Source organism: Phyllobates terribilis, unplaced genomic scaffold (genome assembly GCF_046119375.1).
Source record: "Phyllobates terribilis strain yellow unplaced genomic scaffold, ASM4611937v1 Scaffold_1__5_contigs__length_1240528914, whole genome shotgun sequence".
Classification (NCBI taxonomy): Eukaryota; Metazoa; Chordata; class Amphibia; order Anura; family Dendrobatidae; genus Phyllobates; species Phyllobates terribilis.
In genome coordinates, this window is record NW_027362761.1 from 622,209,254 (window position 1) to 622,225,933 (window position 16,680).

The 16,680-nt window shown below is 46.5% G+C and overlaps 1 protein-coding gene across 1 annotated transcript; it reads right to left on the minus strand.

The window, feature by feature from the left end:
- Positions 1 to 389: 389 nt before the first annotated feature.
- Positions 390 to 16,055, minus strand: LOC141169822 (uncharacterized). The gene is made up of 9 exons (XM_073655123.1): positions 14,093 to 16,055; positions 13,863 to 13,990; positions 13,201 to 13,434; positions 12,856 to 12,993; positions 12,669 to 12,745; positions 12,408 to 12,551; positions 11,923 to 12,060; positions 1,384 to 1,608; positions 390 to 1,307 (listed from the first exon to the last, which is right to left on the minus strand). Exons 1-6 carry the CDS (start codon positions 14,093 to 14,095, stop codon positions 12,442 to 12,444), a joined length of 690 nt encoding a protein of 229 aa, XP_073511224.1. The 5' UTR covers positions 14,096 to 16,055; the 3' UTR covers positions 390 to 1,307; positions 1,384 to 1,608; positions 11,923 to 12,060; positions 12,408 to 12,441.
- Between the last annotated feature and the right edge of the window lie 625 nt (positions 16,056 to 16,680).

Sequence of the window (16,680 nt, forward strand, 5' to 3'; positions counted from 1 at the left end):
CGCTTCTCAGTGTCTGTGGCATGGCAAGCTGGATGGCAGCGCTCAGCTCCCAGCTGTTTGCCTAGCCTTTGCTAGCTATTAAAATAGGGGGGACCCCACGTCATTTTTTTGAGGGGGTCCCCCATTTTAATAGCTGGTAAAGGCTAGGTATTCAGCTGGGGGCTGATATTAGTAGCCTGGGAAGCTCCGTGGGTATTACCCCCTTCCCAGGCTTCAAACATCTGCCCCAGCCGTCTGCTTAACCTCCGCTAGAGACTAAAATTACGGGGAACCCCACGCCAATTTTATTTTTAATAAATCCTTTATTTTAACACTAAATGACAAGTACAGTAACCAACACTATCACTGTACTTCTTATATATGTGACTGACGTGTTTCTATCTAATCTATGTGTGATGCTCTATTCTTTCTGTTATAAATTGTCGGGTACCGCTGCTGAATTGCCGGCCGGCTTTTTTAAAGAGACGGTGCATGGAAACACTAATATTTTTTTTAATAAATCCTTTAACACTAAACGACAAGTGCAGTAACCAACACTGTCACTGTACTTCTTATATATGTGACTGACATGTTTCTATCTATCTAATCTATGTGTGATGCTCTATTCTTTCTGTTATAAATTGTCGGGTACCGGTGTATGCCGCTGCTGAATTGCCGGCTTTTCATGTAATACATTCTACATTATTCTTAGTTGTTTTCCTTCATGTAGAATTAACCTACAAGGAAAGAAAGGGTTTATTTTCATTTCGATATTTGTGTCCCATTGACTTGCATTGGTTTCCGGTAGCGGAATCGGCGATATTCGATATTTTTTGGGTATCGGTCCGATCCAATCCGATCCAATATCAGAAGGTATCGCTCAACACTAGTCCTGACATATCCAAGAAAATCCATAAAAATGTCCATTCAACAGAATAAGTGTCCTGTTAAAAGTGTCCTGTCCATTGTCCTGATGTAAGTCTAACCCTTTTTCCATTTTTCACAACTATTCTTTACCCCCGGCAAGCTACTTTTCCAAAGTTTCTGTGCAATACACCTGTTCACCTCCTCTTCATCTGGCTGACCATCCTTAAGAAGTCGGAATATATAGTCCACTCGCATTCTGTTCCGTCTCCTCCTCCACCTATCATACAGATGTGGTCCATTCAGTGGGAACTTCACCTGACATTCTTGGTGGTTCTGTCTCAATAGTTAGGGGATATAAGAAAATAAATTGTTGAAAATCCTCGTCTTTGGTCTCTATGACGGGAGGTCCAGGTTTATTTTCTTTTTCTTGAATAAACTTTTCTTCTTTGTCAAATGCAGCTCTGTAAAAGACATATATATTTTAGTAAAAAAAAACACGTCCATTAAGAAATGCAATTACTTTTTCCAGGCACCCACCGTCACACACCAGCTCCTCCACCGCATTGTACTCAATGGCCAGACCGTTTACTGCCACAGCAACCAGATTTTTCCTTGCTTGTGCGAGGGTAGCCCTGATCTCATCCTCTCTGCTGCTTTTTTTTGCTTTTTCTTCTTAGGTGGGTGCCAGGTTGTCCTCTATCTTGTAACAGATCGGGCAGGTCATCGGGGTTCTGTTGTGCACTTTGGATTCAATGCTTAAACCTAAGAATTAGAACAAAAGCAAAGAGATACAAAATGAAAAGGTTAAGATGGCTTTTAAAAAAGCTGTTGGGTACTGAAGGAGATCGTAGAAGAAATTTTAGAACCACTCTCCATAATCTTTGAAAATTCTTGGAGAACAGGAGAAGTCCCAGAAGACTGGAGAAGAGCAAATGTTGTTCCTATCTTCAAAAACGGGGAAGAAGGTGGACCCCGGGAACTATAGGCCGGTGAATCTGGCTTCTATACCAGGAAAGATCTTTGAACAAATTATTAAACAGCATGTATGTAAGTACCTGGATAAGAATGAAGTGATTAACCAGAGTCAGCATGGGTTTGTAACTAACAAGTCATGTCAGACTAACTTAATTTCCTTCTATGACAGAATCACTGACTGGGTGGATCAGGGAAATGCTGTAGATATAGTATATCTTGACTTCAGCAAAGCATTTGACAAGGTATCTCACACCATCCTTATTGAAAAAATTACCAAGTATGGAATGGACAAGGCAACTGTTAGGTGGATTCATAGCTAGCTTAGTGATCGGACTCAAAGACTGGTCGTAAATGGCTTCACATCCAGTTGGATGAATGTCTCAAGTGGGGTACCACAGGGCTCTGTCCTGGGACCTGTATTGTTCAACATCTTTATCAATGATTTAGATGAAGGAATTGAGGGTAAACTGATTAAATTTGCTGATGACACAAAGCTAGGAGGGATAGCTAATACTAGAGAAGAGAGAGCGAGGATTCAAAAAGACCTAAATAAACTGGAGCAGTGGGCAGCAACCAACAGAATGGTTTATAACAGGGAAAAATGCAAAGTACTACATCTGGGCAATAAAAATGAAAAAAGCATATACAGAATGGGAGGAATAGAGCTAAGCAACAGCATATGTGAAAAAGACTTAGGTATACTAATAGATCATAGACTGAACATGAGTCAACAGTGTGATGCAGCAGCAAAAAAGGCAAATACAATTCTGGGATGTATTAACAGAAGCATACAGTCTAGATCACGTGAAGTCATTATCGGTCTTTACTCCTCTTTGGTCAGACCTCATCTGGAATACTGTGTACAGTTTTGGGCACCACATTTTAATAAAGGCATAGACAAACTGGAGCAAGTTCAGAGAAGAGCGACCAGAATGGTGACTGGTCTGCAAACCATGTCCTATGAGGAACGGTTACAGGATTTGGGAATGTTTAGCTGCAAAAAAGAAGACTGAGAGGAGACTTAATAGCTGTCTACAAATATCTCAAGGGATGTCACATTGTAGAAGGATCATCTTTATTCTCATTTGCACAAGGAAAGACTAGAAGCAATGGGATGAAACTGAATGGGAGGAGACACAGGATAGATATTAGGAAAAACTTTTTGACAGTTAGGGTGATTAATGAGTGGAACAGGCTGCCACGAGAGTTGGTGAGTTCTCCTTCAATGGACGTCTTCAAACAGAGGCTGGACAGACATCTGTCTGAGATGATTTAGTGAATCCTGCTTTGAGCCGGGGGTTGGACCAGATGACCCAGGAGGTCCCTTCCAACTCTACCATTCTATGATTAAAAAACTGTATGTAAAGAAATAGAGCAAAAAGTAAAAAGCCGGTTGGAAAAAGCAGTCCGTGGAGATCAGTCCTGTAGAGAGAACAGAGCTTCACTGGATCGCCAAGAGCAGTCTGAGCAATTAGACTCTGATCTGGCCTTTTATACAGAAAACTGAGACACCTTGACCAATACGATCAGTCTCTGTAATGATGGCCATTGAGAACGTTAGAAAAACATTCCCATTGTCTAGGTGTGAACACTAGCTCTTAGGGGGCATGGCTGACACCTAAAGAGAAAACTGTGGCTGCAAAAACTGCTCCTGAACATTGCCATCAATAATGTTAAATATGCTAAAAGTAAAGAAAAAAAATGATGATGGATAATAATTAGTCACCAAAATAGAGCAGCACAACCATTAACCAGAGAAATGGTGCCAGCAGGCAGGGGTTAAAATCAGGACTCCTAACATTAGACACAAGGGATAACCTTAAGTGCTCCATGGTAAAGTAACATCAATGTAGCATTTTTATTCCATCATAGGAGAGGATCCATGTTGTGGCATCGCACCGACTCCCACTGAGATTGCTGTGTGAGATGCTGAAATGTCAGAACATCTATTCTCTTCTAAGATGGAAGAAAACACAACTTTACCTTGGCACGCTGTAGGTTATTCTTTATAAGATAGAAAGATAGATGGAGAATAATAGAAATGGATTATTGTTATGTTCTGCTACCAGAGCTAAGGAAAGAGAGGAGATCTGTCCCTACGATAGAACTCAGCTAAATCCCTACGATGTAACAGGGAACCTGATCCTGCGATCAGACCTGCTAAAGTCCTAAGCTAGTCTGTACGGAGACCTATAGATGTGGGGAAGGAATCCCTACAAGTACTAAGGACTGGGAGGAATATGGGACACCTCCTAACAGAAATAGTAGCAGACAGACGAACAAACAAAATATATAGAACATAGAGGTCAGTAGACCAAGCAAACTAACAGAGCAAGACACAGAGCACAGGCTAGCTAGAAAGTAGATATACAATGAAGTCCAGCAAAGCCAGAAGGGCGGAGCAGGATTAAATAGGCCAACAAGGTCATGTGACCAGCAAAGGAAAAAAAACCTAAAAGCAAGGTTCTAACAGTACCCCCCCTTCTAAGAGGATCCTCCGGATCCCCTAGGACCAGGCTTATCAGGAAATATCCTGTGAAACGCTCTGATAAGTCTGGACGCGGAAACATCATCCGACCTCACCCAAGAGTTATCCTCGGGACCGAAACCTTTCCAGGCCACAAGATACTGCAAACTACCTCTATACCGTCTAGAGTTAAGGATGCGAGAAATTTCATATTCCCCGTCCTCCACCACCGGAGGAACAGAGGCAGAGGCGTCACAATCCGATACAACAGCTTTTTTCAACAGAGAGACATGAAATACCGGATTAATTCTCCAGGAGGTAGGAACCTCCAACCTAACAGCAGATTGGTTGACAACCTGAAGCACCTTAAAGGGCCCTACAAACTTGGGACCCAATTTCTTTGAAGGAATCCTCAACCGCAGATTCCTAGAGGACAACCAAACCATGTCACCAACAGCGAACAAAACCTCCTGTCGTTTCCTATCAAAGTAGTCTTTAGATTTTCTGTTGGCCTCCTGAAGATTACCACGCACATCCGTCCAAACTCTCTCCAAATCACCGGAAAAATTCTCCTCCTCAGGCACGGCAGATCCCAACTTGGAGAACGACCCAAACGACGGATGTCTCCCAGAACAACAACAAAAAAGGCGAACAACCAGCAGAAGAAGATGTATGATTGTTCAGAGCAAATTCAGCAAGTGGCAGAAACTCAGACCACCCCTCTTGATTGTCTGCCACAAAACAACGCAAGAACTGCTCAACATCCTGGTTTTTCCTTTCTGTCTGGCCATTAGATTCAGGATGATATCCGGACGAGAACGACAAATGAACTCCCAACCTATCACAAAAGGCACGCCAAAAACGAGCCACGAACTGAGGACCCCTATCAGAAACAATGTCAGTAGGAACGCCATGAAGTCTGACAATTTCCTTGACAAAGGCCTTAGCGAGAGTTTTAGCGCAGGGCAGTTTGACGAAAGGAACCAAGTGACACATCTTGCTAAAACAGTCCACGACCACCCAGATGACAGTAAAACCCTCAGAGGGGGGAAGGTCAGTTATAAAGTCCATAGCCAAATGTGTCCAAGGAGCACTGGAAACCTCCAAAGGACAAAGCAACCCCGCAGCAGGAGTATGTGAGGACTTAGATCTAGCACATATAGTACATTGACGCACCCACTTAATGACTTCCTTCTGCCATCTAGGCCACCAAAAACTGCAACCCACCAGTCTCTTGGTCTCAGAGATTCCGGGATGACCTGCCAACCGAGATTCGTGACACTCAACAAACAAATCTCTCCTAAAGGTCCCAGGCACAAACAACCTCCCATGAGGAGTGTTAGATGGGGCATTCTCCTGTGCTTTAAGAATCTCATTTTCCAAAACGGAGTCCAAAGCAGCTATCACAACACCTTCTTGTAAAATGTTCTCCTCTTTCTCAGCACCGACTATGGGAGAAAAACTGCGAGACAAGGCATCCGCCTTAACATTCTTAGTACCAGGGATGTAAGTAACGGAGAAATTAAACCGCGAGAAAAACAGTGCCCACCTAGCCTGACGGGCATTCAGGCGCTTGGCAGCATCAAGATATATCAGATTTTTATGATCCGTAAGAACCTGAACGGGAAATTCCGCACCTTCCAAGAAGTGGCGCCAGTGTTCAAATGCGAGTTTAATAGCCAATAATTCCCGATTACCAATATCGTAATTCAGTTCAGTCTCCGAAAATTTTTTTGAAAAAAAGGCACAGGGATGTAATCCATCCCCGTTATCCTGAGACAATACTGCGCCAACCCCCACAGAGGAAGCATCAACCTCAACCAAAAACGGCCTAGTAACATCAGGCTGCATAAGGATGGGAGCAGAGGTGAACCTCTCCTTGAGATACACAAAAGCTTCAATGGCCTCAGAAGACCACTGAACCGCATCAGCACCTTTCCTGGTGAGATCAGTCAGAGGTTTGACAATACTAGAAAAATTTTTTATGAATTTTCTATAGTAATTGGCGAAACCCAAAAACCTCTGTATCGATTTCAAACCAATAGGCCTAGGCCATTCCTGCACAGCTTGAACTTTAACCGGATCCATCTCAAAACCTTCGCTGGAGATAATGTAGCCCAAAAAACTAATTCTCTGTACAGCGAACTCACATTTCTCCAGCTTAGCAAAAAGCGAATTGTCCATTAATAACTGTAATACCTCACGTACGCTCCGCCAATGAGACTCCAGATCTGGCGAATAAATCAAAATGTCATCCAAATACACAACCACATTTTTGCCGATCAAAGGTCTAAGGATGTCATTAATCAGATTCTGAAAAAATGCAGGAGCATTAGTAAGACCAAAAGGCATAACCAGATTCTCAAAATGACCCACAGGAGTGTTAAAAGCAGTCTTCCATTCGTCACCCTCCTTCATGCGCAACAGATTGTATGCCCCCTTAAGGTCAATTTTAGAGAACCACTAGGCCCCCATTAACTGGTTAAACAGATCAGGAATCAATGGCAGTGGGTAAGGATTGCGTACAGTAATTTTGTTAATCTCACGAAAATCCAGACAAGGACGTAAACCGCCGTCCTTTTTTTTTACAAAAAAAAATCCAACAGCCACAGGAGACTTAGAGGTCCTAATGTGACCGGCGGCCAAACTTGTCTGTATGTATTCCTCCAAAGCCTTCCTCTCAGGAATAGTAAGGTTAAATAAACGACTTTTAGGAAGAGTCGCTCCAGGGACAAATTCAATAGAACAATCATAGTCTCTATGGGGAGGCAAAACCTGCGATTCCTTCTCAGAAAAAACTCTCCAAAAATCCTGAATAGGAACAGGCAATTCTCCCCTATCCAAAGCTGCAATACGCCCGTTACAACACTTGTCATAACATTTATGGCTCCAGGATTTAATTTCACTGGTAGACCAATCCAGTACAGGATTGTGAAATTTTAACCAGGGCAATCCCAATATTACCGGAGAAGGCAAGTTATTCAACACTACCAAATCCAATTTCTCATGGTGAACACCATTAATAGTGAGAGGAAATTCACAGACCTTGAGAGTAATATTCTTCAAAGGGGAACCATCCACAGAAACCACAGCAATGGGGGATGATAAAGGTTCGGGTTTTAAATTGAGTTTTTCCACGAATCCCCCATCAATTACATTCAGAGTAGATCCGCAATCAACAAACACCCGAAATTCCATTAATTTTTTCTGAGCAATCGTGGAAGCAGCTAAAAATACACCCTTGGAATTTAAACAGGCAATACGGGCGTGACTGACCATTTTTTTTTCTTTCTTCATACGAAGCTCACAGCCTTTAATCAAATGACCAGATTTTCCGCAATAGAAACACAAGCCTTCAGAAAATCGACGGTCTTTTTCTTGAGAGCGAGGTGCCACCGATCCAATCTCCATCGGTTCACCACTGTTAGTACACACATTCTCATAACCAGAAACTGACATAGCAGAGGATTTGCTCTCATTAACCCTAGCACGCAGTCTCCTATCCACCCGTATAGCTAATTGCATAGCCTGTTGCAAATCTTCAGGTGTAGGATAAGCAATTAGCAGGTCTTTAACCCTTTCACTGAGCCCAGCAAGAAATAGACTTTTCAGAGCAGAATCGTTCCACCCTGTTTGAGTAGACCAACGACGGAAATGAGTACAATATTTTTCCACATTACCTGATCCCTGTTTTAAACGTCTCAACTCAGTCTCAGCTGATGCGACACGGTCAGGATCATCATATAATAGTCCCAAAGCAGAAAAAAAACTATCCACTGATCTGAAGCATGTATCACTAGGTTGCAAAGAAAAAGCCCACTCCTGAGGCTCTTTGCGCAAAAGTGACATTATGAACCCTACGCGCTGGGATTCATCCCCAGAGGACTTAGGTCTCAAACGAAAATACAATAAGCAAGCATTTTTAAATGAAAAAAATTCTCGGTGTTCACCAAAAAATAAATCCGGCAAACATACCTTAGGCTCCAAGAAATGTGCTCCAGAACAGTTACTCACGTGCTGACGGAGCTCGGCCACCTCCAGAGAGAGTCCCTGCAGGCGATGAACCAAATCCTGAACCGACACCATGATGGAACAGAAAAATCTTTCCTTAGAGAATTTGCTGGCTGGACTTACTGTTATGTTCTGCTACCAGAGCTAAGGAAAGAGAGGAGATCTGTCCCTACGATAGAACTCAGCTAAATCCCTACGATGTAACAGGGAACCTGATCCTGCGATCAGACCTGCTAAAGTCCTAAGCTAGTCTGTACGGAGACCTATAGATGTGGGGAAGGAATCCCTACAAGTACTAAGGACTGGGAGGAATATGGGACACCTCCTAACAGAAATAGTAGCAGACAGACGAACAAACAAAATATATAGAACATAGAGGTCAGTAGACCAAGCAAACTAACAGAGCAAGACACAGAGCACAGGCTAGCTAGAAAGTAGATATACAATGAAGTCCAGCAAAGCCAGAAGGGCGGAGCAGGATTAAATAGGCCAACAAGGTCATGTGACCAGCAAAGGAAAAAAAACCTAAGAGCAAGGTTCTAACAATTATAATGGTAAAGGAGAAATATAATAGAAATGTATCTTTCATCCGAGTGACATGGTAGGACGACTGGTACACGTCTGGCCAGAGTGTAGGCAATGTAGGGAGACGACTGGTACACGTCTGGGCAGAGTGTAGGCAATGCAGGGAGACGACTGGTACACGTCTGGCCAGAGTGTAGGCAATGTAGGGAGACGACTGGTACACGTCTGGGCAGAGTGTAGGCAATGTAGGGAGACGACTGGTAGACGTCTGGGCAGAGTGTAGGCAATGCAGGGAGACGACTGGTACACGTCTGGCCAGAGTGTAGGCAATGCAGGGAGACGACTGGTACACGTCTGGGAAGAGTGTAGGCAATGCAGGGAGACGACTGGTACACGTCTGGGCAGAGTGTAGGCAATGCAGGGAGACGACTGGTACACGTCTAGGCAAAGTGTAGGCAATGTAGGGAGACGACTGGTACACGTTTGGGCAGAGTGTAGGCAATGCAGGGAGACGACTGGTACACGTCTGGGCAGAGTGTAGGCAATGCAGGGAGACGACTGGTACACGTCTGGGCAGAGTGTAGGCAATGTAGGGAGACGACTGGTACACGTCTGGGCAGAGTGTAGGCAATGTAGGGAGACGACTGGTACACGTCTGGGCAGAGTGTAGGCAATGCAGGGAGACGGCTGGTACACGTCTGGGCAGAGTGTAGGCAATGCAGGGAGACGACTGGTACACGTCTGGCCAGAGTGTAGGCAATGTAGGGAGACGACTGGTACACGTCTGGCCAGAGTGTAGGCAATGCAGGGAGACGACTGGTACACGTCTGGCCAGAGTGTAGGCAATGCAGGGAGACGACTGGTACACGTCTGGCCAGAGTGTAGGCAATGCAGGGAGACGACTGGTACACGTCTGGCCAGAGTGTAGGCAATGCAGGGAGACGACTGGTACACGTCTGGGCAGAGTGTAGGCAATGTAGGGAGACGACTGGTACACGTCTGGGCAGAGTGTAGGCAATGTAGGGAGACGACTGGTACACGCCTGGGCAGAGTGTAGGCAATGCAGGGAGACGACTGGTACACGTCTGGGCAGAGTGTAGGCAATGCAGGGAGACGACTGGTACACGTCTGGGCAGAGTGTAGGCAATGCAGGGAGACGACTGGTACACGTCTGGCCAGAGTGTAGGCAATGCAGGGAGACGACTGGTACACGTCTGGCCAGAGTGTAGGCAATGTAGGGAGACGACTGGTACACGCCTGGGCAGAGTGTAGGCAATGCAGGGAGACGACTGGTACACGTCTGGGCAGAGTGTAGGCAATGCAGGGAGACGACTGGTACACGTCTGGGCAGAGTTTAGGCAATGTAGGGAGACGACTGGTACACGTCTGGGCAGAGTGTAGGCAATGCAGGGAGACGACTGGTACACGTCTGGGCAGAGTGTAGGCAATGTAGGGAGACGACTGGTACACGCCTGGGCAGAGTGTAGGCAATGTAGGGAGATGACTGGTACACGTCTGGGCAGAGTGTAGGCAATGTAGGGAGACGACTGGTAGACGTCTGGGCAGAGTGTAGGCAATGCAGGGAGACGACTGGTACACGTCTGGGCAGAGTGTAGGCAATGCAGGGAGACGACTGGTACACGTCTGGGCAGAGTGTAGGCAATGCAGGGAGACGACTGGTACACGTCTGGCCAGAGTGTAGGCAATGCAGGGAGACGACTGGTACACGTCTGGCCAGAGTGTAGGCAATGTAGGGAGACGACTGGTACACGTCTGGCCAGAGTGTAGGCAATGCAGGGAGACGACTGGTACACGTCTGGCCAGAGTGTAGGCAATGCAGGGAGACGACTGGTACACGTCTGGCCAGAGTGTAGGCAATGTAGGGAGACGACTGGTATATGTCTGGCCAGAGTGTAGGCAATGTAGGGAGACGACTGGTACACATCTGGGCAGAGTGTAGGCAATGCAGGGAGACGACTGGTACACGTCTGGGCAGAGTGTAGGCAATGCAGGGAGACGACTGGTACACGTCTGGGCAGAGTGTAGGCAATGTAGGGAGACGACTGGTACACGTCTGGGCAGAGTGTAGGCAATGCAGGGAGACGACTGGTACACGCCTGGGCAGAGTGTAGGCAATGCAGGGAGACGACTGGTACACGTCTGGGCAGAGTGTAGGCAATGTAGGGAGACGACTGGTACACGTCTGGGCAGAGTGTAGGCAATGTAGGGAGACGACTGGTAGACGTCTGGGCAGAGTGTAGGCAATGTAGGGAGACGACTGGTAGACGTCTGGGCAGAGTGTAGGCAATGTAGGGAGACGACTGGTACACGTCTGGGCAGAGTGTAGGGAATGTAGGGAGACGACTGGTACACGTCTGGGCAGAGTGTAGGCAATGTAGGGAGACGACTGGTACACGTCTGGGCAGAGTGTAGGCAATGTAGGGAGGCGACTGGTACACGTCTGGGCAGAGTGTAGGCAATGCAGGGAGACGACTGGTACACGTCTGGGCAGAGTGTAGGCAATGTAGGGAGACGACTGGTACACATCTGGCCAGAGTGTAGGCAATGTAGGGAGACGACTGGTACACGTCTGGGCAGAGTGTAGGCAATGCAGGGAGACGACTGGTACACGTCTGGGCAGAGTGTAGGCAATGGAGGGAGACGACTGGTACACGTCTGGGCAGAGTGTAGGCAATGTAGGGAGACGACTGGTACACGTCTGGGCAGAGTGTAGGCAATGGAGGGAGACGACTGGTACACGTCTGGGCAGTGTCCCTCCTTCTGTCTGTTGGATCTTCATGCCTTTAAAAGACAAAAAAAAAAATGAAGACTGAAACTACAACCTCATGAGGATAAACAATTTGAGAGTTTTTTTTATTTTTTATTTTCCAATAAGTAATGTCAGCGAGTACTATCAGTGCCTTGAGGGGCTCCAGTCCTGCCCCAGCCTCTATTTCTGGAACCTCATTATCCTGAGCAGGGGCGAGTGCGATTTTGGATAATTAGATGGGTATATGAATAAAATGACCATTAGTATACAATCAGGTGATGCCTGCACAAACTAGCTAGAGACTGTTTGATAATTCTGACGTATTCACCTTGTAGTCCAGATCTCATCCGGTTCACTAGTTTGCTCCTCTTCGCTACCATCTTCCTCTTGGTCAGTCTCGTCCACTTGGAGTCTTCGCTCCTCTTCCCTGCGGTCTCGCTCCGGGGCAGTGCAGGCTCCGGCATCCCTAAGGAAGAGTTAATATACCTTATTTTACTGTATTTAGAAGCAAAGTAGTAAATATATTATAACATGCACTGCCATACCAAGTCCACATTCCTAGATGTTTGAGTTCTCAAAATGCTAATGTTTTTAAGAGGTCACGGATTTGCCCGAGTGATTGTTGAGTCATGGTGACACCAAGGTGTCAAGGCTAGGTTCATAATTGATTAAAAAGTTATCATGTTACAAAATACCTAGTTATGTATGGACTGGTACCAGGGCTGTGAAAAGTGTAATTTTTTTGGACAAACATGGTGGTGGAGGTTTAATGTGAAAAGGATCAACGTTTAATGTTATAGTAGATATGAAGACCTAAATAGCTTTTCATAGCTGGGACAATGTGATATTACAGAGTGTCCACAGGTTTGGGCAGTGTCCTCATCAAGGTGACGTAGGTAGACGATGGGAACACGTTTTGGTAGTGTGTCTCTCCTTCTGTCTCTTGGATCTTCATGCCTTTAAAAGACAAAAAAAAATGAAGACTGAAATTACAACCTTATGAGATCAGACTGTTTGAGGGCTTTTTTTATTGTATTTTCCAATCACTAATGTCAGACAGTGAGCACTCATTACCTTGAGGGGCTCCTGTCCTGCCCCATCCTCTTTCTCGGGACCTCGTTGTCCTGAGCTGGGGAGAGGGTGATCTTGCTCTGAATAAAGATAATTAGATGGGTATATGAATAAAATGACCATTAGTATACAATCAGGTGATGCCTGCACAAACTAGCTATAGACAGGGTTATCATTTTGACGTATTCACCTTGAAGTCCAGATCTCATCCGGTTCACTAGTTTGCTCCTCTTCGCTACCATCTTCCTCTTGGTCAGTCTCGTCCACTTGGAGTCTTCGGTCCTCTTCCCTGCGGTCTTCCTCCTGGGTAGTGCAGGCTTCGGCATCCCTAACGAAAAGTTAGTAAAACCTTATATTTTACTTTTTTTGTAACTGCCAAACATAGTGGTGGAGGTTTAATGTTCAAAGAATCAAAGTTTAATGTTATAGTAGATATGAAGACCTAAATAGCTTTTCATAGCTGGGACACAGCTAAAGAAAAATAACAATGTGATATTACAGAGCGTATATGAATTTACTACCCACAATCTATCACCTTGAAGTGCTGGCTTGAGGCTCATCACTGGCTTCTTTCCCTGCCTGTGCCACCAGCTTGTATGCATGGCATATGTCCGTCAGGGTCTTCTCTCTATACGTCCTTTCTGCCGTCATATTGGTGTGCGCAAGATATTTTGCAGAGAGACATTTCTCGGAGTCTGAATAGTTTGGGAGAGTCCATGTCTCACATACCCTCCTCACAAGTTGACTTGAGATAACCGGAAGTTTGTACCTGGAAAGGAATACAGAAAAAATAAAATACATTGCACTGCATTTATTATTGAAGAATGATAACAGGGGTGTTGCGGTCCCCCATTCACATGAATGGGGTCTGTGTTCAGGTTGGGGTACTCTTCTGATACCCGAGCTTGAACTTTTAATAAACTGTTCGGCGTTTGGCTGAACCTGCCATACACAAACAGTCAGGGGTTCTCCCATCACTACTTCTGCGCGCCATTCATTGCATATTTTGGGTGCTGCCCATCTGATTGGCGCTCAACTGATCAGTGATTAATAGGGGATCAATCATATTAGCCCAGAACAGTTTTTACCACTGCCTAGAAAGGAATACAGAAAAAAATACATAGCACTACATTTGCTATTAAAGAATGATAATGTGCTTTTTATTCAAGAATACTTGGTCATTTGTGTAAATCTTACTTATTATGGTACCGTGAAATGTCACTTGAGACATTGAAGATCTCCTTCCCCGAGAGGAAAAATGTTTCTTGTGGCGAGTTCTTCCTCACAAGCTTTGGTCTGACTCTTTCATAGTAGACTCTGAACCACTAGAAATAAAAGGAAATATTAATAATTATTATAGTAAAATAATAGAAATGTGTCATCATGTATTAAATCATAAATTAATAAGGAGCATGACTAAATCTCACCATTTCTTCTTCCTTAGTCAGCACGAATGTGGCCACTTGCTGTGTAGCGGTCTTGTGTAACTTGTAAGGCAGCGCTAGTCATCATGCTGAGGGGCACTCGCTGCACCGGGTCAATTAAAGCACGCCAGCCACGTTTTCCAGCATTTCACAATCCAGCAGTTTATTACTCTTCATAACTGCTTATCACTAAGTCCAACTCAGTGGCTCGCCGACATATTACACATATAATGTCCAGGAGCCTTTCAAGTGGCAGACAGGCCCACTTGGCTCCAGTTACAACCTTCAGCAAAGTCACTTATATTAACGTCCATATAATGCAGTGTTTTACCTTTGCCAGGTTTTAGCTGCTTCAGACTTGTTCTGCCACAGCTGTGGCTTTACGGCTTCCCAGATGGGGGTCTCCAGCCCTCGTACCTTCAAAGGCTACTGGTATGTGTTTACACCTAACATCCAGCCTCTGCCTTCCAGGACTCTTGCCTTCCAAGCATCTGGCCCTCCAAGGCTACTGACATCGCTTACACAGAAGGATCCAGCCTCTGCCTTTCAGGCTTCAGCAGGCTTCACTAAGCCTCACTAGGCCTCTCCAGGATAACGGTGTCCCACACACGGGAACAGGCCTCACGCCTTACACACCTGTCTCAAATCTACCAGGGTTTATATATCCTCTAGTGCACACACAGGACCTGTGCTGATGTCACAGTCATGTGATCAGACCTTCTGTGTGCACAGGACCTGTGCGATGTCACAGTCATGTGACCAGTCACCTGGGGAAGGTACATGGTCGGCCAAAACACACCCTGGACCATTACAGTAATGCCGCAGCCGCTGCATTACATATCCCCCCCCTCTGTTCAAACTTGTGGGGTTGAACACATACTATACACAATCACCTTATAACCCACAGTTCACACAGAGACCATGTACTTGACAATTGCGCTGCTCAGCCCCTGGAACATTAGTCACCGACATTAACCCATTCCTTAGGGACCTACCATCTGTCATTGTCACTGACTTCGGTCAAGTCACCTTTCCAGGTCGTAACCTTGTCAGACCTCCTCCGCTGCCAGCGGTCAGTCGTAACCTTGTCAGACCTCCCCCGCTCCCAGCGGTCCATACAGCAGTGTGACTCACACGCCCTGGTATCTAAGGTCAGGTTAGACTCCGTACTGTCCCGTACTCTATTGGGTCGTTTGTATGGGCCTCTCAAACCTGAGTTACTGGAGGTCTCACTACCTCTAAACTCACGCCCACTATCCTCAGGACATCTTGAAAGGTCCCTAGCTTCAGCTGTAGCTGTTCTGTTACTTAGGGGGCCCTTTCTCTGTCTGGTCTCACAATTTCTAGATGGCTGCCATCTTTTGCTGCTCAGGTGATGCTGCCTTTCCATTTGCAGTCTGGCAAGATTCAACTGTTCTACCTCTCGCAGGTAGGTCACTCGGTACTCTATCAGCATGCGTATATATGCAAGATTTTCTTCCTTTCCTACAGCGGAGAATGACACCATGCCGTCTTCATCTGGTATCCAGTCCTGACGATCACGTGGACTGCTTACTCTCATCACACCTGACTTCTTTACCATCATCTGCATGGCTCGGCCATTTCTCCCAATGAGCTTTCTCACCAGAGCATGAGGCAAACGGATGACCTCTTCATGCAGACTTTGAGATTTTCTCATAAGCTCCAGTTGTCTAATGGCTTGTTCCGTTTTCAACCGGAGAAACCGCTTCGTGCAAATACATCGCCAGTGCATGTCACTTACGATCGCCACCCTCTTCACTGTGACTTCGGTTGTGGACCGGACCACCAGCTGTTTAGCTTCTGGTGTCGAGTACACCTTACAGGCTCCCGTGGCCTTCTTAAACTCTTCATGCACTGACTCTCTGGTGCATTCTTCTCTCAAATCCTCGGGTACATCCAGGGCCGTATTTGGAGTTTCTGCTGCCCTAGGCACTGTCAGTGGTCGCCCCCCCCCAGTCACGCCCCCCCTCACCCCCCATCACGCCCCCCCCACGTCGTGCCCCCCTCGCATCCAATATCTCCCCCCCCCCCCCGTCGCGGCCGTTTCCCCAAGTTTCATGTAGCTTCTCCACCCCCCCCCCATTCCATGTAGCACATATAAAAGGTTGGGGTGTGGGGGGGATGGGAGCGGCCCACACAGACCACAGGGCTGCAGCATTGCATATGGGGGTGGGGGGGTGGGAGGGGCCCACACAGACCACAGGGCTGCAGCATTGCATATGGGGGTGGGGGGGATGGGAGGGGCCCACACAGACCACAGGGCTGCAGCATTGCATATGGGGGTGGGGGGGATGGGAGCGGCCCACACAGACCACAGGGCTGCAGCATTGCATATGGGGGTGGGGGGGATGGGAGGGGCCCACACAGACCACAGGGCTGCAGCATTGCATATGGGGGTGGGGGGGATGGGAGCGGCCCACACAGACCACAGGGCTGCAGCATTGCATATGGGGGTGGGGGGGATGGGAGCGGCCCACACAGACCACAGGGCTGCAGCATTGCATATGGGGGTGGGGGGGATGGGAGCGGCCCACACAGACCACAGGGCTGCAGCATTGTCTATGGGGGGG

Coding starts and splice junctions, on each gene's coding strand:
- LOC141169822 (XM_073655123.1), bottom strand. Junction 13,435..13,862: donor ATTTCACGGTACCATAATAA/GTAAGATTTACA, acceptor ATTCCTTTCCAG/GTACAAACTTCCGGTTATCT. Junction 12,552..12,668: donor CAGGACAGGAGCCCCTCAAG/GTAATGAGTGCT, acceptor TGTCTTTTAAAG/GCATGAAGATCCAAGAGACA.